Raw genomic sequence first — 27,680 nt, 5'->3', positions numbered from 1 at the left:
TCCCTGGCTGGGCTGGGTTATTCCACCATCTCCAGCCCTCCCACGTGGTCCAGGGACCCCGCCATAGATCACGGTGTTAGCATAAGTTATCTGCTTGGCCCAAGACCCTAGGTAAACAAAGGCACTCTTATCAGGTAGGGCATTCCAAGGACTTAGACGTTATCTCCCAGGAGCCAGCCAGGGCTGGACCTTTGGAATGTGCAGGTTTTGGACAACCCAGGCCTGCTGAGCTAAGCCCTTCCTACAGTCATCGTCCCTCAGGGGGTGGAGAGTGGGGCCTACAGTGTTTCTCCAGGGCTGCACTGTCCTGGGAATCCCTCTGTCTAGGCTTGGGTTCTCTGGAAGCAGAGCCTCTGCTTGTGCCAACTGATTGAGGTGAAACCTGCCAGGATTGAAGGAAGCAGGGCGTGGTGGGGTTGTGGGCTCAGCTGGAATCTAGGCTCATTCTGAGCCTACGGGGAGCAAGCAGCCCCGTGGAGCTGGCCCATCTCGAGTGGAGAGGCCGGCCGCTCTCACCTCCATGTCAGCTCATTATTGACTGTGTAACGTCTCTGTGTGACCTTCCAGCCAGCGTCCCGGCAGCTGGTGGTTGAGCACACCAGGAGGGAAGGAGGGTCTAAGCAGGGCACAGACTATGTCTCCTATACCCCGGCACTTCCCACTCCTGTTCTCTTATCCCATCAACAACCAATTCCTCCAGAGCAAACATGGCAATCTCTGATGCGTCCTGTGTCCACCTTCAGGAGGCCACCACCCCACAACGGCCTTGCTCCTGTGTATTCAGACCTATCTTGTGAGACCCACAGAAACGGACCACAACAGGACATTAACTGAGTTATCCCCAAGGCCACGCTGTACCTAGACAGAAAACTCACTCCTTGTTCTCCTTTTCTAACTGATGCCCAGCCGTGCTGTCTAATAGAGCTCATTCTAACTCTACAAGGGGCTCAAATGACAGCAGAAAAATATTCCAAAGAATACAAGGCCAGCAGTGTGAAAATGTGCCGATTTGAACAATAGGAATCTTAGGTTATTAATTTCCCAGGGGAAAATAATAAGGCGTCAAAAGAAAACCCCTCTCCCCCTTTTAAAGCTTTAATTAATGTGGCACAAGTTGCCCTTCCTCCTGAGGGTCGGTCTCAGGTAACTAAGGACGTTCTTGGCTTTGTTCAGCAGATGCAACCCACGTGAGCTCTCCCTGCGGGCTAGTAGTGCCTTCAGAACCTCCAAAGCTGAGTCAGTCCTACCCCAATCTCTCTCGGGTGTCCTCTTGAAATAGACCAGAGCGTTGATAGAATACTTGAGCATTTCAACTCAGAAAACACAGGCATACATACGCCTAGCCACTGCCAAGATGATCCTATGCAAACGTATGCGATGCTACTGTCGCATGGCTTTCTGTAGCCACAGGATGTGGCAGAAACCCCATGGGGCCAGGGAGAGGGGCGTAGCCAGGGAAATTGTCTCGTTAAGAGGCCAGACTGGAGTCGTAATTCATAAACCCAATGTCAAACTTAATCAGAAGGAATCAGCCCCCACAAGTCCGATTGTGGCCACAGAGGAAAATCTGGAAAATCTAGAGGAAACCCTGCCACCTTCCCTCTGGAGAGTGGATTCTCTGGTACTCCATTTCCACTGCAAAATTTAGAAGTTTGCAAAGTAGCACACCAGTCTCCCAGTTCTTTCCTGAGAATCCCTTCCTCACTTTAGTGTCTGCCTTTGAGTTTCCATTTCCTCCCCAGCTTCATGTCCCTTGAACCCCAGTGTGAACCCAGCCTCTGCTCCACTTGGGCTCCGGGCTGACCGCAATCATCGCATGCCATGTTCCAACTCACCATGGGTTTGAATGTGAAGTCAGTGACCCACGGACTCCTACACGCCTTCAGAGGCTTTGTAATTACTCCTGATTTCTGAAATCTTCCTGAAGTTAGAGACTTCCAACTCATAATGATGAATGAGGCTTAAAAGGCTCTTTCACCTACGAAAGCTGAAGAAGTTGCTTTAAAATCATGCTAGACTGTGAATGACTGATAGCGACATCTGCTACCCATCTGGAGAATAAAGGACCGTCTGCCTCTTTGTCTTCCACAGTACCCATAGGCCCTATTGGTTTTGATGGAAGTGGGGAGGAGAGGCCACCAGGAGAAGAGAAAGGGCCACAAGAAGGAGCCCGGGGACCAGAAAGGCTGATGTCAGACTCAGGACTGGCAGCCCGTGCACTTGGGCTGCCACGTCTTTCTACGGCTCCCAAGCGTGGGACGTAGGCAGGGCGCCTGTCATCCCGTGCCCGGCCCAGCTTCGTCGTGTGTTACAGCTTCCACTTTGAAGGCTGCGTGCTGTCTAAAGAAGCATGGAGTATGCAGTGTGCATGCATGTGTGTATGTCTGTATTTACTGATTCTTGTTTTGACAGGGCCCCTCTCCACTACTGTCTCCAGGGGACATAAATCTCTTGGTTAAGGTAAAAGCAAAAAATAAACGTGCATGCATTTTGAAAATGGTGATGCGGGATTAGAGATCTCAGTAATATGTGCTTTTCCTTTTTGTCTGAACAACTATGTTATAATATTAACAACGATAGCAACATTGGTTGAGAGCTCACTGTGTGCCAGCAGTGTGCTAAAATCCGCTGTCCAGTATGGCAGCCACTGGCCACATGTAAGTTAATTAAAATTAAATGCAATTAGCAGTTCCGGTCCTTGGTCACACTAGCCACATTCCAAGTACTTACTCACCACCTGTGGCCAGTGGCTATCTTATTGGACAATAAGATCCATCATCACGGGAAATCCTTCCAGGCAGTGCTATGCGAAATGCTTCCCACGTGTCTCTTGTTTTATATCCACGATCACTCTCTGATGTTGGTACTACTTATGCTCTTGTTTTGCTTGTTAGAAACCTGAGTCACTGTGAGGGTCAGAGACTTTATGGGACTAGAGCCCACTCCTCACTGATTCCAGAGGCTGACCTTTGACCCCACACAGGAGTGCATCCTGGAGTTCTGAGAGGACGCATGGGCAGAGTCAGACAGGCCGGGTGGGGTTTCCTCTGGGGCGAGGTCCAGAGTGCAGGTGCAGGGCGGTGGAGCCGGCTGCCGGGCCCTTAGCCAGGCTGAGTCCAGATCAGAGCGCGCGCTGCGCTCGTGGTCCGAACTGCGTGCGCCTGCTCCACGAGCGGCAGAAGACGCGAGTTCAGCACAGCTCTGCTGAGATAGCGCACGGAAAGCTGGACGCCCAGGAGCCTGGCCAGGGACCTCGGCGCTTAAAGAGAAGAACTGGGGACGGCTGTGAGCGAGACAGAGGCAGGATAAGATTTGTGTTTCAGGAAGAGCAGTCCTGCGGCCGTGCGTGTGGAGGACCCTTTGCTACCTCTGTTCCAAGCTTTTGTCTTGGCTTCGGGTGAAGCTTGGCCTCGGATTTTGTGTGACCACCCTCTCCCTCACTTCCTGTATTCTAAAAACCACTTGGGAGGTGTCGGAAAATACCTGGTTCTTGCATGAGAGCGAGGGAGGAGAACAAAAGGGAAAAGAAATCCTTCTCAGAAGCTTGGGCCTTTTCATCTCTTTATACATTGAGATGCCTTGATGGAAAATTATACATTTCATTGGAAATGAGTAGTAATAGAGCAATCTTTCCTGATTTTCATTAACAAGAGGGAATTTTGTTTTTTATAACAAGGACGTGGCAAGAATTCATTATCTATTGATTCCAGCCTTGTTTATTACAGGCATTTCTGTTCTCGATCATTTTTTCCTAACTGTGTCCTGCTGGAAGGCCCTGGGTTTGCATCGGCCCCTGTCTTCCCCACCCCACAGCCTCACCAAGGATTTCAACCTCAAGGTGTCCCGGTCCTGATGGCAATGATAATAGGGGTGAATTCTGCATGGGTTAATGCTCTACGGCTACAGCATTAAGATAGGTGTTTAGTCAAATCGGTACTTCTTACCTGCTAAAGGATGCAGCTGTGTTCCTCAGAGCACCCAGGAACCGCAGAGAGAATGTGAGCACCTACATTCAGGGAAGCACCTGAGACTCCCTGGCCCTACAGAGCTATTCTTTGCCTGGAAACCCTGTGGACAGGAGCCTGGGCTCTGTGGGTTTGCCCAGGTCTGTGAAGTCAGCTATCCAGCTCCCTGTTTTATAATCACCTGCTGCTGTCTTGATGATCTGGTCCAGGTGGGCTGGCGGCGGGACCCTCTCTTGCTAAGAAGGTATCTTTTATTACAGAAAATTTGCCTCATTCTCATAGTTGGAAAACTGCCTGGTTAGAAAGTTCGTCTCCTAAGAGTTCCTGTTTAGTGAACTTCCATCGTTGGATCTGTGCCCGGGGAGGTCATCCTCAGGGCCTCTCCATTAGATGATTCCCTGGGATAAATATTACTTCATCCTATCCTCAGCAACAACCCAGTGGGTGGGTACTATTACGTGCTGCATTTTACAGAGCAGGAGGTTGGCACAGAGCGTCAGTCACTTGTTCAAGGCAACAGAGCTGGATGGTGGCAGAGCAAAGACTCAAACCCAGTGTGACCACCTCCACGTCCTGTGCTCTAGCCCCTCTGCTCTCCGACTTCATCTCTGCATGCATCCGAGCTTCCTGACAGCTACCTGACGAAGGGCAGGCAGGTAGTGAGTTTCTTGCCTGTCACCCAGAGGTTCGAAATGTAGGCTCCACAGCCCTTTGGCAGGAATCTGCAGTGAGGATTCAGGAATCCAGCAAGAACTTGCATGAGATGATCTGGAGGTGAGTCCTATGCTGGGCAGAGACTGCAGCACTCCTCCAGTCGTACACACCTGATTGAGCACTTTCTTGAATGCCGTCCCACACCAAATACAGTGACACAGCCAGCCGGGTTTGCTGAAAGTGTCTCAGGAAAAACGAAGGGGATGGAGGCGAGAGGGAGTCTGTATTTACAGATTGGAACCCTGCAACGTGCTAGATGCTTCACATGTGTTATTTCAGTTTCACATCCCTCTCCTAAGGTAGGAGAACAATCCTTATTAACAGATACGGACATAGACTCAAAGGGACTAAGTGACTTGCCTGAGATGACTCAGTTACGTGGAAAAGTTGGGAGTCAGTATTGATGATCAGGGGCATCTGATCTGCCAGTGGGACAAAGCAACAGATTTAGGGAGGAAAATAACAACTGAAACCACAGTGACACATGTAGCAGCTGAAATTCCTGTGCTGTCACTGTGTGCCAGGCATGGCATCAGGCGTTTTTCATCCATTATCTCATGTATTTCTCCCCAGACTCTGAGGTTCTCATCTCACAGATAAGGGACTGAGGCTCGGTGAGGTGAAGCCGTGATCCCAAGTGGGCAGAGGCTTTGGTGTGGTCTGGGCAAAGCCCGTCTAGCCGGAAGCAGAACCCTGGCTAGTGACAGGGAGGGAGAAATGTCCCCCTATAATCCCTCTCGAGTTCTTGTGGCCAGACTAATAATAAAATTGACACACGACATTAACAGAAGAAAAATAAATACATTTTAATTTGTGCACGTGGAGGTCTCATAGAAATGGGACCTGAGATGTGGCCAAAACAGGCAGCTTTTATACTTTTTGGATAAAGAAGCAATACATTTGTGAGGAATTGACAGGGCAAAGAAACTTAGGCTTTGGGTCCTTAATTAGTGAAGAATCTAAACGGAGCTTGGACTTAGGGAAGTAAATTTAAAAAGGTTTGTTTATACAGGCTTCTCCGCCTTGAAATCCCCGTTTCTGGGGATGAAGTAGTTGTTCTACCTCCAGATGCAGGGAGGGTACTTTTCACATTAGAGGTTTATTTCTTGCTTTCAGGGAGACAGACAGAAGGGCCAGCATCCCTCTTGCCCTGGCCATTTCTTACGTATCTTTAGTTCAAAGTTAAATGCTATTGAGACACTTCGGGGCAGCCCACCCTGGGCCCCAACACTAGTGTCGGCATTTCCGGCAGCCCAGGTCAGGAGGGACCAGGGGCCCCAGGTGCACAGGAGCCAAAGTGAGCATTGGTAGGACAGCAGGTGGGGGGCTGGTCTCGCCCTGTGCTCACTGGATTCCAGGACCTGATCCAGCCCCCCCACTGGCAAGTCTGGGGGCTGCTGGGGGCTGCTCTGGTCATCAGGGAACAATCCTACACATTGACTAAGACACACCCAGGCTGAGCTACCCATGCCGCAAATGGAAAAGAAATTGGAAAGTAGTGACATTTTGTATCGCTCAGATACAATTTCTTATGCTGTGGATCCCGCTGCGAAGAACGGTTCCGAATCGCTTTTGCACCCACCACGTCCAACAGATCTCATCCTGTGCGCACTGTGGCCACGTTTGACGGCTGTGTCTCATTTTAACGCACTATAGCGAAGGTCTAGGAATGGACGAGATAGATGAGTTCCTCCCAAGTCTGCCACTCTTCCAAACAAAAAACAGCAACTGGAAACAGTATCCTTCATCTTCTCTCATCTGCCATTTCTTCATGTAGCCCGACATTTTGGTATTCCTCATCCTCCAAAAACATTCAACCAGCATCTGAAATCACCACTAAGGGAAGATGACACTGGGTGCCAGAAGGTCAGTGGCCAGTTGGTTGGTGGTTGGTCGGGTCGGCTGGTTCCCTCATTTATGGAACTCACGCTCTGCGGAAGGTTATTTGCTACGAAGTGGACATGCAAAGATAAAGCAACTCTATCTCTGTTCTCGGAGAGCTAACACTTTTTTGCTTGGTGGGGAGGGCTTGGAGCTATGAACGGATCTCCTCAATAGTGGGACAGGTGCTTCCATAGCAGGAATTCCTGGGTCTGTGGGAGCAGGAACACATCCCCAGTGTGAAGCCATCAGGAAGGCTTCCTGGAGTAGGACACTTCCAAAGAAGCTTCGAATATTGAGTAGGAGTAAGTACCTAAAAGGAAGGTGGACGGTTCAGAGTTGCTTTTTTGATGACGAAAGCCCTTCCATCCTGAATTAGAGACGGATTTGTTTTTTTGTTTTTCGTTTTTTGTTTTTCTTGTGGTACGCGGGCCTCTCACTGTTGTGGCCTCTCCCGTTGCGGAGCACAGGCTCCGGACGCGCAGGCTCAGCGGCCATGGCTCACGGGCCCAGCCGCTCCGCGGCATGTGGCATCTTCCCGGACCGGGGCACGAACCCGTGTCCCCTGCATCGGCAGGCGGACTCTCAACCACTGCGCCACCAGGGAAGCCCTAGAGACCGATTTGAATGCCAAGTCACCTGAAACATCACCTCATTGAATATGAACAGGTCTTCGCCGATCTCTCCAGCACAGCATCCCAGAAGCCCTAGTTAATGCGTTTGTTTGTGTCAGTTAGTACATGGAACCATGAGCCCTTCAAGACGTGTGCTCGTTGTGGTCTCGAAGCAGAAAAGCACAGTGCCTAACAGTGAGGGAGCTGCTGGGTAGATACATGAATTCATAATAGCCAAAAGCACTGGGAATGATCTGCCGCTATTCTGAGAGACCTCTGTGTTTTATCTCATTCAACCCTTACAGCAGGGAGAAAATAGGGGAGGAAGAGAGTGAGGATTAGAGAGAAGGGCGTGGAAGGAGCGATCCAAGACCCTGGGGTGTGAAATGGATGAGAGTGTGGTCAAGCCTGTGAACTGTATTTGGTGTTTACTGTGCTCCAAAATGTAAGATCTGGGGAGGACGCAGACAAGCTAGAGAACCTGTTCTTTGGGCTGAGAACTTTACATTCAGCCCAGGAACCTGCCTCAGAGGAGTGGAGCAAAGTTCCATTCTGGGGAACAGTTATTAAATGCCTACTTTGAACAAAGGATAATGCCAGGCATGGTGAGATTTGGTGTGTGTCACAGCAAGAGAGTCCCAAGGGGGGGTGCCTGTTGCTTCCCTTTTTTTTGCTGCTTTGTTCAGAAACATTTTGGGCAAACCCACCAGACAGAGAATGCAGTTCCCAGCTGTGTCTTGTCTCTAGTCTTAGGGACAGAGCACGTTATCTTTAACAGCACTAAATGTTTGCATTAAATCTGTACTGTGAATGTTTTCAGACGCTCACAGACATTGGTACATCTTCGCTTTCGACATCTTCATCTTGGGCTACATTTCAGCAGTCTGGCCAGAAGTAGGGAGAAATGCGGTAATAATCCAGATATATCAGATGTGTCAGTGCTGAAATCTAATTTAAGACCAAGAGAGAAAAATGCAAAGTTTGACACAAGCTGTGTGGGTAGTGACTCGATCCACCTGTTTCCTTTTCATCATTTGCTGGCTTCTTCCTGTCTGGAAAGGTAGGAGCCATGGGCCACCTTTTGTTTTATAAGTAACTGTACTGTTTTTGCTCTTTTTCTCAGGATGTGTGCAATGACTGTCCCCCAGGTCCCCCAGGCCTCCCTGGTCTGCCAGGTTTTAAAGGGGACAAAGGTCTCCCAGGAAAGCCAGGGAGAGAAGGCACAGGAGGGAAAAAGGTAAGGAGAAAAGAGGAAACTTAGTTTTTGTCACTGTAATGGAATACATCACCTGGGAGACCTCAGCACCGGGTCTCGGGGACACAAGGGGGGATTCTACGCAAGGGCACAGAAGCGGGAGGTGGGGCCGTGGGGGCCCTTGGGGACTGGCTCTCATACCAGCTGCCACATTGGTGGTGGGTGACGGCCATGACTGCACAGCTGCCCACCTATACCCTTTGCTCAGACACGCGGTAGGGTGGGGCAGACAGGGAAGCCGGTGGGAAGTCAGTAAGTGCATGTGTAAGAGGATGGCTTGCCGATGACTCTGGGCATGGGCTCCAGGCACTCATTCTTGCTGTTTTGTTTTGTTTTTTTCCCCGTTATTCCTGCTGCAGGGAGATGCTGGGCCCAGAGGCCTCCCAGGGCCCCCAGGAACAGATGGACCACAGGTCAGTGAGCTTTCATAAAAATCATGTGAGTTTATTCTCATCTCACTGGTGAACCGACGTTTGAGGAAGAGTGACGTCCAGTGGAAAGGAACAATGATTTTACAATCAGAAAATCCACGTTCAGGTTCTCTCCTTAGCACTGACTGTCTCAGTGACCATGGGAACGGGCCCTTGGACTTGGTGAGTCTTAGATTGCTCATAGACAAATACTTGAGTGGCTGAAAGTATAGATGAGCTACCAGATAGGAATGTGTAGTGCTGGTTAAGACATGAGCTTTGGGGTCAGACAGCTCCGAACTCGAGTCCCACCCCTGAGTTGAGTCTTTGGAGCTGTGCGACCTTAGGCAAAATTCTTGACCTCTCTGGGCCTCAATTTCTCCACCCACTAACGATGTGAATAAAAACAACTTCAGAGAGAGGGAAGAGTTGCACAATATCATACATAAAAAGAACTTGGCACTCAATAAAAATATTAGGAAGGAGCTATACAAACGCAAGTGAGTATCATTAACTCTCACGTGAATGACAAGACACCCATCTAAAACGGGCAGGATAGCTTGTAGTTTCACAAAGCCAGGGAGACTGGCCTGGGAGGAAGGAGCTGGGATCGCAGCCGTAGAACAGGCTGCGAAGCTCTGGCTGCCAGAACAGGTGTCTGGGCTGTGGCTGGTGGGGCTCTGGGTGGTGACAGTACTTACCTCTAAGGGGAAGAGAGTGTGTGAGTGTGGCGTACAGGCAGGGAGCGGGTGAGCTCTGACCTTCCCAGCCTTATTCCACTTCCCCTGACGTCGATGCTGCCCTGGGGGCTCTCTCTGACCCCCTTGTCACCTCTGTGCTGCTGGAAACTCTATGCACTGCTCTGCCCCAACATTCAGGGACACGTGTCACTGTGTCTCTTCTTGTGGCCTGGCTGGGACACGGTGTGGCTCATCTGATGGGAGATGCAGCAGGAAATTGTCAGTAGGAGAGAGACCACAGGAGCAAGCCCTTTGGGGTTGGAATCCAGTCTCAGCAGTCTCCTTGGGCTAGCTTCTTACCTCTCTGCCCTTCCCTTTCCTCCTGGTACCCTAGGGAGTGTGAGAGCAGAGACCGTACAGGCTCTGGCCCTGGCAGCCGCTCATGAGATGCCCCCACCAGTGCCTGTCACATTGTAGCCCTCTGTCAATCTTAGCCCTCATGCTCTGTCAGCCCCTGGGCCAGGATTGGGGTGAGGACCTGGGTGGAAAACGTTAAGGGGAAGCCAAAATCCTCCATAACCAAGATAAATGAAACTCTAATGCGGTATTATGAAATGTTTAAAATGAGTGCAGTAGATACATAAGGAACAAGATATCAAAATTTTAAATAAGGACAAGACCCAGGGCTTCCCTGGTGGCACAGTGGTTAAGAATCCGCCTGCCAGTGCAGGGGACACGGGTTCAAGCCTTGGGTCGGGAAGATCCCACATGCTGCAGAGCCACTAAGCCCGTGTGCCACAACTACTGAGCCTGTAGTGCCACAGCTACTGAAGCCTGGGTGTCTAGACCTCGTGCTCCACAACAAGAGAAGCGACCGCAATGACAAGCCCACACACCGCAACAAAGAGTAGCCCCTGCTCGCCGCAACTAGAGAAAGCCTGCGCGCAGCAATGAAGACCCAACACAGCCAAAAATAAATTAATTAATTAATTAAATTTATATAAAAAAAAGAGATGAGACCCAACCTACACATGAATCCCTCACTTTCCTTGCCTCCCCCTAATCCTTGCCTCTTTGGAGCCCTGTATTTATTTTCATGTTCATATTTTGTTCATCTTGGATTATTTTGCATTAATTTTGACTTATAAAAATATGGCCGTAAAATATTCTTTATCTTGGATCCTGAGGTTTCCCGGGGCCCCTTACATTTCGCCCCCCAGGTGAGTGCTCACTTTCTTCACCCTAGGCACAGCCCTGGAAAAATGGGGTTGGAGGTATTATTATTACTATTAAAAGGCAAGGGGCTTCCCTGGTGGTGCAGTGGTTGACAGTCCACCTGCCGATGCAGGGGATGTGGGTTCGTGCCCCGGTCCGGGAAGATCCCACATGCCGCGGAGCGGCTGGGCCCATGAGCCATGGCCACTGGGCCTCCGCGTCCGGAGCCTGTGCTCTGCAACGGGAGAGGCCAAGGCAGTGAGAGGCCCGCGTACCGCAAAAAAGAAAAAAAAAAAGCTACCACTCAGAGTTTAAATGACCTGCTCAAGGTCCCACAGCTAGTTTGGACCTACAGCACAAACTTGAAAAGAAATTGATGAAGAATGAGAGAATGAATGCATTGCAAAATTCTTCTTTTGCAACGTAGCACTGGCAAAATTTTCAGTAATTTTTTTTTTTTTCTCCTAAGGGAAATAAAGGAGAACGTGGTGCAGATGGTGAGATTGGACAGAAAGGTGATCAGGTAAAAACTTATTTTACAGTGAAACATTCACCCCGAAGAAACATCACTTATTTTTCCTAGGTAACTTTCATTCCACCGTTTCTGCAGTCATTTCTCGTTTCTTCTTTGCCTTTGGCAGGATTTTTTTTTAAATCATGTTTTCGTGGTTCCCACCTCGGTTCATTGTCACACTCCCCTTCCCCAGTTATCCGAGGAGCCTCCCTTTTCTTTTCTTTAAAAATACGTATTTTTAAATTTTGTACTCGGTTACTTTTAGTGTTTCTTGCTCACTGAAGTGGTAGTCATTCATTACAAAATGCAAAACGCCCCCTTCTTTCTTCCTGCCCACCCACCACTTCTATTGTGTGACTCTCACTGTGTGAGCTAAAATGCTTCACAGACACCCCTTCTCTGCCCAGGGCCCATCCAGCCCTGCTGGACCACTGCTCCAGATGCATTGTGAGATTGTTCCCATGTGCATCGGAACACTGTCTCCCACTCGTCTCCAGTCCAGGGCTACCAGCTCGTCCTTCACTCTCAAGTCCTCAGCCTCTAACGGCCTTTAAGCCATTTAAACTGGCTGTTCTGCTTGTGCCTTGCCGCTGTCACTCTTTTCCCTCTTTTCCTGTTTTCTCTCCCTCCTGTCCTTCCCCTTTCCTTCGAAGTCTATCCGTCTCTCAGTCGGTACTCATCGTAAACCAGCTCCGTGCCAGGCCCCGCACCAGGCTCTGAGATACAGGATGAGTGATGGGCAAATCCCTAACCTCACAGGGCTTTTCTTTCAGTGACAGGGTGAGGCATGTGAGCAAAGAATCCAGAGGCGGTGAGATAAGAGCTATACTAAAGGTCTGAATGACATACTCAGTGAAAATTCCACTTGTATCTTGAAAGACAAAATTTGGGGGGATTGTTCTTATGAGTTGTGAACGGCAGTGATCTCTGCGCCGAATGTTACAGTTTGTGTTTTCCTGTGGAAGGAGGTGAAGGAGGAGGGTAGGGAGATCTTTTCTTTCGTGGTGGTTTGTTTGGTTTGATAACACTGCTGGACTACATAAATGATGCAATACACTTGGCACCATAACCGGTTTAGCTCATTCTAAAATACACACGGACTCCTCTCCACATGGGGACATGAATCTCTTTCTTAAAATAACTGTAATACTGTCAAAGATGCCGTAATTCAGTTAATCTAGCTGTTTCCATTGTGGGTATAAATTGTGTGTATATGTATTTATTTGTTTTTAAATTCTTATTATGGGATACATCAAAATAAGAACGTATAGTAAAAATTACCCCATTGTATTTATCACCTGGTCAGAATATCTTCCAGCTGTTTGGCCACTCTTGTTTTCATCTATATCCTTCTTCCTTCACATTATTTTGAAGCAAATCCAGTTACAGGATAGGTTTGTTTTTGTAAATATTGTTAGATACTCCCTCAACCACTTATTTATATATATATAAATATGTTCATATATGTATACATATATCCAGAATTTTTATCTGAGTTAGAAGATGGATTCTAGCTTGTCTGAAAGTGGGTAGTTGCACGGAGTGCAACTTTTTGGGAATCATTTAAAATAATTGCCTTGTGTTTTCCTTAGGGTTATCCAGGAGTTCCAGGTTTCATGGGGCCCCCAGGGAACCCTGGGCCACCAGTAAGTAATTATTTTGAATCTCCTCCTCTTCTGGCCTTGTCATTGGTGCATACTTCCATACTCCCTGGAGGTGGTATCACATGGACAGACCTCTTATTTTAAAGAGTGGGCTGACACCTGAAGGGTGTCTGGGGTGAAGTGAAAGTGCAGGTCGCGGCGGCGTCTGGGGTGAGCCCAGAGGGGCTTGGCTACGTTGAGGGACGGTGTAGTCAGAATGCTCTCGCGACGGGGGCATTGGCGGGGATGCACAGGCTCCACTTACTGTTTTTCATCCAGCTCGGGTTGGGGGAAGCCTGGGATAATTGCAAGGTTAGGCTCTTAAGTAAGAAATGTATTATAGAAGCAACTTTCCCTCTTCCGTAGGAAACTGTCCCATGGTGAGAGGCTCAGGGAATCACAGAGTGTCTGTGCAAACCCAGACTTTCTTGGATTTACTGTAATTGATAACAATAATAATAACTGCAAGTTATTACTGTGTGTTATTACTATTTTCAACAGTTCATTCGTTGTCATTCTAAGGCACTTGTTATCATTCTAACTATAACAACAGCCTTTAATATCATCCCATTTATTCCCATTGACCCTCCTCCCCCTCCAAACAAATGTTCTCCTTGCTCTTCCAGTAGCTGTGGTGCTACCATTGACTGATGCCCTTCTTGGCAAATTGACCTCCCTTTGGTCTAGGTTGCTTGTCTGTCTCCAGCTGATTCGTGAGTTTATTCAGCATCATGCAGGTGTTTATTGAGCCTCCACTTTGTGCCGTGGCTTGGACTGTTAATTGTCTTTGGGAATGGATGCTGAGTCAGCTGCCCATTCAGGTTTAGGGGCCAGTCATGCAGAAGAAACTGAGGAGCAGGCAGCTAACCCTCCTGGTCAATCATGCGTTGTTTTTTAAGTGTTCATGATGTTATATATAGATACCAAGAAGACAAAGCTCTTTACTTTCAGTTTATTTTCTGGTGCTCTGTTAGCATTCTTCTTCCAGTAAAACCCTCACCCTGTTCCCAACCTGCTAGCTTAGCTAGATTCCAGAGTCTAGGATGCCAAACGCTTCTGGCAAAATTATGTAAAATAACCCAAATTTGGAGTAGAAATGCAACTATTCTGTTAGATGTGTAATTTTCCCCTGCAGCAGCCCAGAGGCAGGGGAGCATGAACCTTAGGCTGTTTATCTAAATATTATCAACATCTTTTTATTTCGTGAACATTTACGGGGTCCTCACCTGGTCACGGAAAATAAGACACACCTCCTACAACTATGTCAGGTTTCCTTGAGGTCCAAGACCGTGGTGTGGCCATTTCTGTATCCCTAAAACTTTGCCAGCACCTGGTATGACATAGGCATCCAGTAAATGTATGCAAAAGGACTAAATCAAGACTGCTGGAAAGGTGTCGATAAAGTATGGTGAGACCTTGCTCATTTGTTATCCCATGCTTAGTTATTACCTGCAGTGCTTCTGGTCTTGAGTTGGCCAACAGACACGCACAGAAGACGACCACTGTCATCAGACTTCTGATAATAGAGAGCCCTTTATGGAGATCTCTGAGTATGTACCTGGTGCTGGCTGGCTAACTCTTTATATGTATCACCTTACTCAGTTCTCTCAACAACTCAAGTTAAGTCAGTGCTGTCTTTTTCTTTTTTTTCCTCTTTCTCCATTTTACAAAGGAACTGAGATGCAGAGAGGTAAAGTAACTTCCCATACAGCTAGTCAGTGGGGACCCAGGAACTCTGGCTCTGAGAGGGTGCACTCCTAACTGGTACCCTCAATTCTGTGCTGAGCACATTGTAAACATTGTCTCATTTACTGCTCACCTCCCTATGGCATGGGCAATATCACCTGCTGCCTTCGGTGGATAAGGAAACTGAAGCCTCAAAGCCGGTAAGAAGCAAAGCATCGATTCATCTAAAGAACCTCTACACTTATCACCCAGCCAGCCCAGCTCCTAATTCATTCATTTATTCAAGAACTATTGAGTGTCTACTATCCCCAAGGCACTGTTTTAGTTCCCAGTAAACAAGGTGATAAACACTAAGGTGTCAGATGGACACAAAGGCTGGAGAAAACTAAAAGCAGAAACGGGGCATTGAGGAGCAGGGACTTGCAGTTGGGGTCAGGCAGGCAGAGAATGTCTCACTGAGAAGCTGATACCTGAGCCAAGGTGTGGACGAGGGCAGGTTATGAGCTCTGACACATGGGGGTTTAGACTGCAGGCAGAAGGGACAGCATGTGCAGTAACCCTAGGGCAGAAGCCTGTCTGGGGCTCACTCTGCACCACTTACCTGTGTACAACTCCCCTTCCCTTTATCCATCTGTGCATCTCTTCATCCTTGGATTGTCGATACAGGCAGTTGCCTTCCTTAGCTCTCTGGAAGATAAATCCAATTGTTTATTTCTTGTCTGCTGTCCTGAAATGTTCCCTGATGTTAGCTGAAAATGTCCATTCTGAAGTGAGACCATTTACTCTCATCTTATGGATAATTAGCTGGTGAATGCTTTGGCCTCTCCTGAAATGCAGCTGCTGTCCTCCCGACATCTTTGTATCCCCAGAGGCTATCCCAGCCTGATGGGGAAGGCAGAAGTACCTCTGAAACACTTACAGTTCAGACAGCTGGGAAGGGGCACAGGATCTAAGGTCTGTGCACTGCCTCATGCGCAAAGAGGAGGTGCTGATGACCTCTGTTCAGATACACAGCAAACTGGCTTTCTGCTTTACCACCCTTAGGGAACAGATGGAATTGCTGGAGCTGCGGGACCGCCAGGAATCCAGGGATCCCCAGTAAGTTCCTCATTGGAGAGGATGTGCCTTCAGTTTGTGTTTGGACCTTCCCAGAACCCCAAGTGTTTGCCAGCCCTGCCCTGGTCCTCCTTAACTCCTGTGGCTCACGTTTCAAAGGTCTGTTCACTACTGGTCGACCACAGGAGGAATTGCTTTATGTTAGAACCCTGGTTACCTCGCCTCTAAATTAAAGGTTTGGATGAAATGACCTGGCAATCTGTGATTCCAGAATTCAGCTTACAACCAATTCAAACTGGTTCAAGGTTTAGCCCCATCTCCCTATTCCTTTTTGGTCTGGCTTCTATTTGGAAGAGGCACAGGGGAGGAGAAAGCCCTGGAGCTACCCCATCCCGAGCCTGTGGTATGAGCCAGGTGGTGTGTCAGGCAGGAGGTAGCTACTGTTATCCAGTTGTTCAAAAAGCAGAGTGAGGGCTTCCCTGGTGGCGCAGTGGTTGAGAGTCCGCCTGCCGATGCAGGGGACACGGGTTCGCGCCCCGGTCCGGGAAGATCCCACATGCCGCGGAGCGGCTGGGCCCGTGAGCCGTGGCCGCTGAGCCTGCGCTTCCAGAGCCTGTGCTTCGCAACGGGAGGGGCCACAACAGTGAGAGGCCCGCGTACCGCAAAAAAAAAAAAAAAAAAAAGAGTGAAATTAAGAAAGCGGAAGTCACAGGTCAAGGTCCTAAAACTACACAGGTGGAGGTAGTTGGAATCCAAGACTTTTGTCTCAAACACCAGCGTTATATTCATTGCTTGAAGCTGCCGGGACCATTCTTGGTTTCAACAGCGTAAGGCAAAGGTGAACCTCAGTTTAGCAGGCACTGGGCTCGTAGTCACTACAGGCATATTCACTTAAAGGAATTTACGGTCCCTTGATATCCCTTATCTCATCTGACTGCCCTGTCAGTAGGAATCATTGTCTCCATTTTATAAATAAGGAAAGTGGGCATAAGAGAAGGAAAACTACCAGTTCAGGGTCACATGGTGAGGAAATGTCAGAGCTGGGTGCAAACCCCACTCTACAGAAATCTCAGTGTCATGTTCCAGGTAGGGCTATTGCTAGCAAGCAGGTCAACCCTGCCCTGGTACCTCTGGACTCTGGTGCCAGGAGCACTTCCTCCTCAGATGAGGAAAACAAAGCCCAGGGGAGTGATGTCACTCGTCCAAGGTCATACAGGAAATTGATATCCAAGTCGGGAGTTAAGTCAGTTTGAAAATTCCCATTTCAGCATTCCTTCTGTCACTCCACCCTGCCCCACTGTGTGGGATGGTCAGGTTAGGGGCAGGACGGATGTCGAGATTGAAAACTAAGAGCCACGTGGTTCTTTTTACGATCATCATCTAGCTAATGCTTTTGCAGCAGCCCACTGAGAAGTCCCAGGATGAATAACATATGACCCATTATACCGCAGACAGCTTTTTATTGATTCTCAGACAGAAAAAGATTTCTCCCATAAAAACGAATGGACTATTCGCCTGAGGAGAATACGATGCGGGTCCCAGATGTAAATCCTAGGAATTAAACTACATTAAATGAGATATTGATTCTGTCCTGGCAAGTTATACCTGTGCTTGAAGTTGCCCATGGTCTTGGTATTTCCACATAAACATCAAACCAGAAAACAGCTGAAGTTTTCTTAGCACAAATAATGAGTATTGGTAGTTAAAAAACAGAAATAAAGTTAAATAGGGAATAGTTAAAAATATATATACACAGAGAAATCTAAAACATTTCTATTGCATTTTGAGTTAAAACATATAAACCATTTGCCAATCTTTTTGACATGGGATGAAGGCCGTCATTTTTATTTCTGTTCCCCTGAATAGAGTCTCTTGTCATTATATTGTAGAAAGAACATGCACCCATTTACTATTCGTTGCCTTTTTAAAAAGTGGTTTGAGGGACTTCCCTGTTAAGAATCCACCGGCCAATGCAGGGGATACGGGTTCGAGCCCTAGTCTGGGAAGATCCCACATGCCGTGGAGCAACTAAGCCCGTGCACCACAACTACTGAGCCTGTGCTCTAGAGCCCATGAGCCACAACTACTGAGCCCACGTGCTGCAACTACTGAAGCCCGCGCACCTAGAGCCCGTGCTCCGCAGTAAGAGAAGCCACCGCAATGAGAAGCCTGTGCACCGCAACGAAGAGTAGCCCCCGCTCGCCGCAACTAGAGAAAGCCTGCACACAGCAGTGAAGACCCAATGCAGCCAAAAATAAATAAATAAAAAATAAATAAATTTATTTTTTTAAAAAGTGGTTTGGGTGTGTAACAACACCTGTGAAGCAATTTGAATGTAGGATCCTAGTTTGTTAGGATTTTTTGCAAATCTTTTATAGCTATCTTGTGGTACAGCTATCAGCTATCTATTTAGACAGTGAATGTCTCATCTTTATCAAATATTTTCAACATCTTAATTTGCGTAAAAAGATCATTCTCTTTCTTTTTCCACCTGAATTTCATTGGGCAGCCTAATGAACAATTAAATTGTGTAATTTCCATAGCAAACAACAAGTGGTGAAAACAGGCTTGGGAACAACCATCCTGGCTCCTTACTGAGGCTTCGACTCACCTGATTGGAGCAGAAAGACCCTAAGTAGTAGATATTTTAGTCTTGCGGGCCATATGGTCTCTGTTGCAAATCCTCAACTGTGCCACAGTCAGGCGAGATCAGCCACAGACCTTATGTAAACTAGCGGTGAGACTGCATTCCGCTGAGACTTCATTTGCAGCAACAAGCAGAGGGTGGGAGCTTGCTGACTCCTGTCCTAGAGCACTGGTGCTTTCATAGCAGGGTCTTGGCAATAATAAGCGTCCAAGAAGGGATCCAGGAAGCTCTGTTATCAATATGTAAAAACACCTACCTAGGGTGAATATTTGGCCCAAGTTGACCAAAAAACCCACTTTATTTGTTAATGTTTGTAGGTGTCGTGATATGGGGAGGGGGTGAATTTTTTTGTTTTGTTTTACTGTTATTATTTTGCATTGGTGTAAGTGGCAAAATGTCTAGACAGTCTCAGATATCATGCAGCATACGTTTACAGAGATGCAGGTCATGCCAAATTGTTATCAATGCAAATGCATAAACATAGCATTTCATTTTTTAAGAGCTAAGAGTAACCTCCCAACATGAATAGGTAGAGTGTAGATACTTTTGTTTTTTTTGAGTGTAGATACTTTTGAGAATAGGTTTCAACAAACCAGTAGTGAACCTAAGACATTGTTCATTCTTCACTAGTTCCCGAAGGTCTATGAAAAGAATTCTCAATATCTGTTTTATTTAATAAATTTATTTATTTATTTATTTTTGGCTGGGTTGGGTCTTCGTTGCTGCGCGCAGGCTTTTCTCTAGTTGCGGCGAGCGGGGGCTACTCTTCGTTGCGGAGTGTGAGCTTCTCAGTGTGGTGGCTTCTCTTGTTGTGGAGCACGGGCTCTAGGCGCACGGGCTCAGTAGTTGTGGCGCACGGGCTTAGTTGCTCCACGGCATGTGGGATCTTCCCGGACCAGGGCTCGAACCGTGTCCCCTGCATTGGCAGGCAGATTCTTAACCACTGCATCACCAGGGAAGCCCCTCAGTATCTTAATGATGTGACACTGGTATCTTTCATTTTCTTCAGATTTGGAAATGAAAGTCAGTTATTGAGTTTTTTATTGAGTTTAACTAGTACTTACTAAAGAAAGTGTGCTTTGGTCCCCTCATTGAACACTTTACATGACAGTATACTAAATCTCTATGAATCTGAAATAAATATCAAAATATTTTTGCTTTTGCTTTTCTTCCAAGGGGATAACATCACAACCTTTAAGAATATTTCATTTTGTGTGGAATGTGGATTAGAGTTTAAGCCAGACGTTAGTGTTTTATTGCAAAAGAAACACTAGCAGGAAATTATAAAGTTATCAGGACTTTCAAAATACTCATGGTAGAGATGCAGGATGATATAATTATGCACATTAGAATAAAAATGATAACACCGATTACCTCATCTGATGTAGAAACTCTAGTTGACACTGATGTGTATTTTTGCTGAGTAAAATGAGAAAGGAAGTATTAATGCACCTTGGTAAACACAATCTTTCAAGGTCTGTTTCCTGGGGGAAAGGGATACTAAAAGCAAGCACTGATGGTAAAGAATTGGGGAACCTCTGGATAAGACGGTGGCAGTAACAAAACCATCTGTTACCTGTGCCCCTGGTCAGCTGGTCAGTTCTTTACTTGTCTTGAGTGCTGTACGCAGAAGCCCTGCAGGTGCTACGGTCTGTGCTGTGAGGCGGTCTGGGGACAAAGTGCAGAGTTGGATCTGGACCCAGGTCTTGTGGACCCCTAACCTTCTTCCCAGTACGCCTTCCAAGCACTAATTCCCCGAGTCTATGTAATAAGGCCAAAATGAGCTCCGGTCTGCACACCCACCTGCATGATTGTGCTCTGTCCAGGGCCCCTCCCTGCCCTGCAGGGAAGCAGTACCTGGAAAGGAACCAGGTGGACGAGGCAGATGCAGAAGCACTAAAGACTCCTTCCAACCCACGAAGGCAATTCTGGGTGAGATCATTTACCTCCAGAAAAGCCAATCCCAGAAATTTAATGGGGTTTCGTGTCTTGGATCTTTTAGGGAAAAGAAGGTCCTCCTGGCCCCCAAGGCCCATCTGGATTACCCGGAATCCCAGTAAGTGGCATTTTTTTTTAAAAATCTAGTTTCTCTACTGCAAAAATAAGCAAAGAAAACTATATTTCACCATTGTAGACACAAAGCATGTTTACTAGGGAAATTTTCGGTAGAAGAAAAATAATACTAACCAAAGCCAATTTTAGTCTCATTCTTCCTTTATGTATTTGTTGTTGTTTACTTATGTAAATAAAATTTTCATCTCTTTCTCTCTCCACACACATATCAATCAACAGACACATACATACATAACTGTGATAACTGTGATAATATAAACATTTTCTGTTTTCCACACTGGTATTAAATGCTCATAAATTTTACATACATTCTACCCAATAAATGTACCATAATATATGTGATTCTTCTTCTGTTGCCTCATAAGTCTTATAACTTTTAAAAATCTACAATAGATTATTTTACATTAGGTTTTTATTTTACAGTAGATTACTGTTTTACATTAGATTATTATTTTATTTCTATAGGATGGTGCCCCAAAGTGGAGTCTACTGGTCAGAGCACAATAATATCTAAGGTTCTTGATACATACTGCAAAATTACTCTCCACAAATGTTGTTCCGGACTTTTCAATTTAATATACTTCTCGACAGGGTCAGACTCTCCAGTATGTTAGTAATAAGGCTGCTCCAGAGAGGCCATGTGCTGCCTTCTTCATTGAGAATAAATCCTCGTGTGGCTCCTCGTCTGGCGTGTGCCTGCAGCTGGGACCTCTCCTGGACACAGCCCCACCCCTGCCCTCCACGGGGCGTCCTTTTGTTCCAGCCACACTGGCTTCCTTTTGGTTTCCAGAACACTCTGCACCCTCTCCTCTCTAGGCCACAGGGCCTTTGCACATGCCTTTCTGTCCACCCAGAATGCCCTCTTGTCACCTCTTTCACTATTCGATGCTTTGATCTTTTCCAGCTCATCCCAGGCATCACTTCCTAGAAGTTTCCTCTGCCCCCCAGGCTAGGATAGGCTGTCTTAGTCTCTTTTTCCTTTCTTCCTAAGTGCCTGTCTCTGCTGGTAGCCCCGCGTTTATTTGCGTGATGGTTTGATTAGTAACCACCTCCACCATTACTCACTAATCGATGTGCTCCTTCAGCACACACTGACTAGGCACCTACTGGGTGCTGGATCTGGGGACCTAACCAAGAGCGCCTGGTAATCATGGGGTTATGTTCTGGGTTGTGGGTTCTATGGGACCAGGCTTTTGTTCCCCACACGTGGTGGGCACACGGCAAATATTACTTAAATAAATATGTGGATGCATGAATCGTTTTCCTAGAGCCCTTCCTCCTTGAGTGTCTGACAAGTGCTACTGTTGGTCGAGCAGGCATTTCCGGGGCATCACCAGTAGCCGTCACTGCAACCACACAACCCCGGAGGTTAAGTAACCTGTCCAGGGCGCACAGGTCTTAAAAGACAGGCTGGGATGTGAAACCCCGGTTGGTAGAAAATGCAACGCTGTAGCCTAGTGTGTCATAGCAGCTAGGAAATACTTGATTTAATTCCAGGAATAATAAGGCTACGGAGAGAAAATTCCAGTTTGAATTTTCTGCCAAGCCCTTATGATCAAAGTCCTAGGGTGCTGGAGAAGAGAGAAATGACCTGAGATATGAGTACACGATTTTCTTAGTAGTATCCCTCCTCTCTCCCAGCTTCCCTCCTTCCTTCCTTCTTTCCCTCCAGTGCTCACCCCATCTGCTCTCTGTTATCCTCAGAGGAAAGCCGAGACGACCTCCCTGGCACCTCGTGAACTCACCCTGTTTTCCTCTCTGTCTCTTTCTCAGCCCTGTCCTGGACACTCCAGCCTTGTCCACACCCCTTCCTCCCAGCCACTCTAAACAGCTTTGCCTTCCTCCAGGTCATCGCTATGTAGAAAACTCTTCCTCTCCCTCTGCCCGCGCAACAGGAATCATCCCAGCTTTCACGCACATTGTGCTAACCACAGGGCGGGCTCAGTGCAGAGAGCTTTCCACGTGTTAACATGCATAATCCTCACCACACCCCACTCCTCTGTTCATCCCGAGGTCTCGGCTAGACAGCATCTTCTCCGGGGAGATGTCCTTGAACCTCCCCAGTGGGGTTAGGTGGGGATCAGAGCCGTGCTCTGAGAGCACTTCCTTCATAACCCCTTGCGGCACTTGGGATTTACAATCATAAATACCTGTTGGGGGCTTCCCTGGTGGCGCAGTGGTTGAGAGTCCGTCTGACGATGCAGGGGACGTGGGTTCGTGCCCCGGTGCGGGAAGATCCCACGTGCCGCGGAGTATGCTGGGCCCGTGAGCCATGGGCCGCTGAGCCTGCGCGTCCGGAGCCTGTGCTCCACAACGGGAGAGGCCACAACAGTGAGAGGCCTGCGTACCGCAAAAAAAAAAAAAAAAAAAAAAAAGACCCTTCATATATGCCTTACAGCTCCTCCCCTTGCAGTGTAAGTGTGAACATCCCTTTAATTTATTAAAGGTGAAGAAATGAGGCTCTGAGAAGTTCACGGATTGCTCAGCAATCCGGCAGTCGACGAGAGCAGTCTCTATCTCTCAGAAGCCGCACCTCCTTCCCCGATGATTCAGTAGAGGCCGCACTCAGCCCTCTTCTGCGTCGCCTGAAGCGGCGCTCCTGCTGCTTCCGGGAGCCAGGTGTCTGCCCCGGGGCTCCCCTGGGGTCGGCTGCCCTCCTTCCTGCGCGTGTCTCACCTGGGTACGTTGCCTTTCTCTTCTGTGCGTGGGTCTCCTGACCCTCCCCCCGCTGCTTTTCTCCTCGCATGGGAGAAAAGGTTTCTGGAGTTAAACTCTTAATTGAAAAGAGGATCAGTAGCGCGGGGCCTCCGAGTCAGCCAAGCCGGCTTACCTGGCGTTACCATGGTCATGCCAGGAGCAGGGTCTTAACGAGTTACGGGTGCGCATGGGGCATCAGCTAGCGGCCCGGATGGTCAGTAAACTTACGTTACCGTCCTCAGTGCTTCCTGCCAGCGCCCGGGCACTGGCGTTAAAGGCACTGATGAGGAGCGATGCACGATATCGCGCGTGCCGGCCGCAGCGGGAGCAGCTGCACTGCTGGCGCCGACTACCGATGCCTGGTTTGCTAAACGTTGCAGGTGGTGGCGTTGATTCCGAGTCCCCTCGTGACTCTGCCAGACAGGTTTGTCATCTGTGTTTAGGAGAGGGGCCGCTGCGAGCTGAGAATGTCAGTAACTCACCCAAGATCGTAGGCATAGTTGATTCAAGCGGGGTTCAGACCCTGCCTGGCGTGACTCAGGTGCCCCTCTGCCTTGCTGCTCGTTGCTTTCTTTCCCTGGAACCCGCCCAGTGCAGGTGACCTAGGACTGGAACCTGAGTCTGTGTGATGCTGTAATCATTGTCCTGATCTGGCAGAGGTTCCTGGAGAAGAATGGTCTCTTAGATTAAACATGAGGCTTACAGTGTCTTACTGAGGGCAGGAGGTGGGCCAGTAGGAGGTGGGGAGCAGGTGGGGGATTTGTAGCTTGATTTCATGGAAAGAAACGTGACATGTTCGTGGCCTTCCTGTAGCCCGGACATGGCCCTGGCTGTCATTCACCTCGCCTGCTTGTGTCCCGGGAGCTATAGGCACTCTGCCGCAGGCCCCTCGGGTCCTTGTCATCTCCATCAGAAGCCGTCTCCTCGCTGTGGTCAACCCAGGAGGCCCAGAGATGAGCCCATGTTGTCCTAAGTTTGACTGCATGAAAATGTCCAGTAGGGGCTTCTTTCCACCTATAGCAATAATAATGCAATTTATTGCTTTTTCACTGTGTGCCAGGCACCGCCAACCAGAGATCCAAGCCAGAAGCGTGGTGCTGGGGGAGAAACCATGAAAAATGAAGCCAGTTCCGCCTGTTGTGTGTGACTGTAGCTGTGCACCAGGCAGAAAGGCGTCTTTCCTTCCCTCCCTCTTAGCGTCTTCATCCAGATAAACAATGTGAGTTTATCTTGCAGGGAGAAGAAGGCAAAGAAGGCAGAGATGGAAAACCAGGGCCCCCCGGAGAGCCGGTAAGGGACTCGAAGGTTCTTACCATTTACACGCCAGATCAGCCATTTCTCAGAAGCAACTGCTCTGTGTCCAGAGCTACTATGAACCGGGCACAGTGACATTTATTTGTTGTGCATTTCTTCATTTACTTCTCCTGAGAACCCTGCAAGGTAAACACCTCTGTCCCCATTTTACAGCTGAGGAAACGGAGTCTCGGGGAGTGAACTCTATCCTGGGGCTCCTGTCCCTCCCTTTCTGCTCTTTTTTTTTTTTTTTTTTAACTGCCTCTGCAGCCTCCATCCTATTGATGTGGAAGGGAACTGGGCAGGTGAGCACTGGCTGGAGTAGAAACCTGACATCCGAAAAGCCTGTTAAACCCCTGAAAGCCTGAGCTTCACCTGCCGTCTCTAGGGGATGCGAGTTTGTCCTTTCTTCGACATTGGCATAGAGGTGTTTTGTTTTTTTTTAATCTTTCTTTTTTTCTTTGTTTTTTTTTTGTTTGTTTGGTTGGTTGGTTGGGTTTTTTTTTCCCTTTATCTTTAATGTCAGCTGCCGGGCCACACAGTGAGATGGACTGTGTGCTGCTGAGGACGTCTGTCTCTGTGGCCCCAGCAGCTACTGGCTGGAAGTGTGCAGTGATTTCCTCAGACCCGCCTCTATGACCTCGGAGTTGTCCTTCCTGAGGACGGTCAGCCCCTCGTGAGTGTGGATCTGGGCTGAGTGATGATGCTGAAGCTTCATTTCCTAGCAACAGTTTTGTCTTCACAAACCCCTTCCACAGCCTCAACACCGAGGGGAAGATGGCAGGTGGCCCCTGGGGCTTAGAGACCTGGTTCTCCCGACACCCACCAGCAGGAGACAGTTACTGATGGGGTGCACCCAATAAATACCACGCAGCTGTGCACAAGATGGGGGATGTTTTCTAGATACAGACATGAGACTTCTCCAAGATACATTGTTGAGTAAAAAAGCAAGGGCACAGAGCAGTGTGTTTAGCCTGCCCTATTTCGTATGAAAATGGGTCTGTGTGTATTTATCTAGCATTTACATAAAGGGACTCTGGGAGACTCCAGAAGCACCAAGAGAAGTCGTTTCCATCCATGGAAGGAAGTGAGGACGGGTGATTCTGAGCACAAGGAACATAGGGATGGGACGTCAATTTTTGGTCCATAGTATGTTATTTTATTATCTTTTTAATTTTTGGAGCCATGTGTGCAGTGCTTATTGATAAAATTAAATTAAAATATTTTATGCCAAAATTACAACCACAACCAGAAGAAGAAACTGGCTTCGGATGCTGGCTTCACTCCCTACAGGCTTTGCGACCCGGCTTGAGTCAAAGAGCATCTCCCGGCTTCAGTCTCAATTCAAATAGAATGAGAATAATAGTAGCAACTTGCTGGAGTTGCTGGCGAATCAGATGTGGTGAGAAGCTGGTTAAATGCATCAGGCCTCTCTAACTGTTCATTAATTTAGTAAGTTACTTTTCCAACTGCTCTAGCTTTAATTCCTGGTGAGGTTAGAACCTCAGAGCCTTTAGAACCAGTAAGTGGAATTACATAACAGTCTCCACAGCAAGACTTGTGCTCCATTTAATTTGTGCGGCCGTAACTGTTATGACTCACTCTGCGTCTTATGCAACCTGCCAGAAGTACCTTCTTTATCGCTTTTCCCTGTTTGCCTGATGCCGAGACCAGGACGCACTGCCGAGGGGAAAGTAAGAGCTTAGGGCAGCGAGCAAAGTCAACAGCTCATCTAAGCTGCTGAAGGCTGATGTCCAGCCGCGCAGCCCTGGTGGGCAAGCAGCAGTTAGCCAGGCTGAGGACGTGGCAAGGGAGCAAAAGAAGGACAGGTATCTCCACCGCGGCTGACAGCTGCTGTGTGCGCACCAGGGGGGTGCTGCGTGCCTCGTTACATTTGCCAGTGTAAGCCCCAGGAAACCGCTGTGGGGTGTGGGTGTCATAATTGGCCCAGATGAGGAAACTAAGGCACAGAGAGGTTAGGTAGGCTGGCCGAGGTCACACCGCTGGTAAATGAAGCATCCGGGACCCGCACCCTGAAGGCTGACCCCAGAGCTCAGTCAGCGCAGAGCAGGCAATCAGCTTTTTTGCAGAAAGTGTATTATCCTGAGAGGCTGTCACTGACAGTACAGGATAACCGAGGCCCGTGGTCTGCACTCACTCTGTTTGTGGAATGCCTTTTCCAGATAGGCCTGTGCCAGGCGCTGGGTGTGGACGGCTGGAAGGCCAGGTCTGCCCTGGGTAAGCAGTGGCTAAGTCAGTGCATGGAAGGCAAGGCCGGTTCTGCTGGAAGCAGAGGGGGCTCGGCAGCTGTCCCCAGCACGTGGTCCAGAGCTCACCTGTCCGTTCGTTCTGGGGTCTCAGCGTGTGGCCATCCTGACCTTTGTCACTCTGAGCTGCTTGGGAGGAGATTGGCGGAGGAATGGGGGCACCAGAGGTCCCCTGAGAGCAGACCTGGAGACCAGGATGGGGGGCAGGTGGGGTATTTGGACAAGATCCCAGGAGCACGGACAGAGTGGGGAAATGGAAAGAAGGAAAGCTGCTGGCAGGCCAGTGGGCAGACGTTCCAGTGGGCACCGTGGGTCCACTCCCCCGGAGACCAGCTGAGGATGTGAGAGGAGCACACCTGGCCTCCCCGGTCCCACGCCTGCCGGGGAGCAGGCTCGGGTGTTCTTCATCAACTTCAGCCTTTCTGCCTGGGGATTGCTTGTTGGGGCATGAACTCCCACGCACTCGGGCCTTCAACACCTCGGAGTCAAGTGCCCCAAAGGCTGTTCTGGGCACGGCCTTCTGCCTGAGTGGGCGCTGATCAAGAGTGACAGGAGCCCTCCCGGGGAGCCAGGGGGTGGCTGGGAAACAGCGGCACTGCCTACTGGTAGTGGGTGGTTAATTTCCACTTTGACTTATTCCTTTAAGTCCCTATACATCGGGGACATGGATGGACAGACAGTAGACAGACAGATGACGGATGCGTGGATAGATAACAGATAGATGGGTAAATACGCAGCTTTTAGAGTTGCCCATTTTGTCATTTTTAATAAGAGGCATTTGAGTATTAGTTACAGTGTAGGTTGAAGTACGGAGGCTCTGGAACCAAAACGCCTGCATTAGAACCCCAGCTGTGTGACCTTGAGCAGGTCACTTAACCTCTCTGTGCCTTGGAGTTTTGCCTGGGGCAGAACCAAAGTGCCTCCCTCATGGGTTATAGTGTAAAGCGCTGGTGTTGTGCCCAGCGCATGGAAAACCCTCAGCAGTGTCTGGTTGTTATCCTTTGTCTGCTGTCAGCCTGGGCCGGTGATGGCTGTCCCACTTGCCTGTGGGGCAGGAGTCAGGCTAGATC

The 27,680-nt window shown here is 48.5% G+C and overlaps 1 protein-coding gene across 1 annotated transcript in view; it reads left to right on the top strand.

The window, feature by feature from the left end:
• COL22A1 (collagen type XXII alpha 1 chain) overlaps positions 1-27,680 on the top strand; it is a 242,480-nt gene that overhangs the window by 186,964 nt on the left and 27,836 nt on the right. The window contains exons 43-50 of the mRNA XM_032609582.1: positions 2,413-2,460; positions 8,298-8,411; positions 8,789-8,842; positions 11,204-11,257; positions 12,841-12,894; positions 15,622-15,675; positions 20,283-20,336; positions 24,287-24,340. Coding sequence (XP_032465473.1) covers positions 2,413-2,460; positions 8,298-8,411; positions 8,789-8,842; positions 11,204-11,257; positions 12,841-12,894; positions 15,622-15,675; positions 20,283-20,336; positions 24,287-24,340 — 486 coding nt within the window. The remainder of the gene's footprint in view (positions 1-2,412; positions 2,461-8,297; positions 8,412-8,788; positions 8,843-11,203; positions 11,258-12,840; positions 12,895-15,621; positions 15,676-20,282; positions 20,337-24,286; positions 24,341-27,680) is intronic.

Source organism: Phocoena sinus, chromosome 17 (assembly GCF_008692025.1).
Source record: "Phocoena sinus isolate mPhoSin1 chromosome 17, mPhoSin1.pri, whole genome shotgun sequence".
Classification (NCBI taxonomy): Eukaryota; Metazoa; Chordata; class Mammalia; order Artiodactyla; family Phocoenidae; genus Phocoena; species Phocoena sinus.
This window is presented reverse-complemented; position numbering and strand designations above follow the sequence as displayed.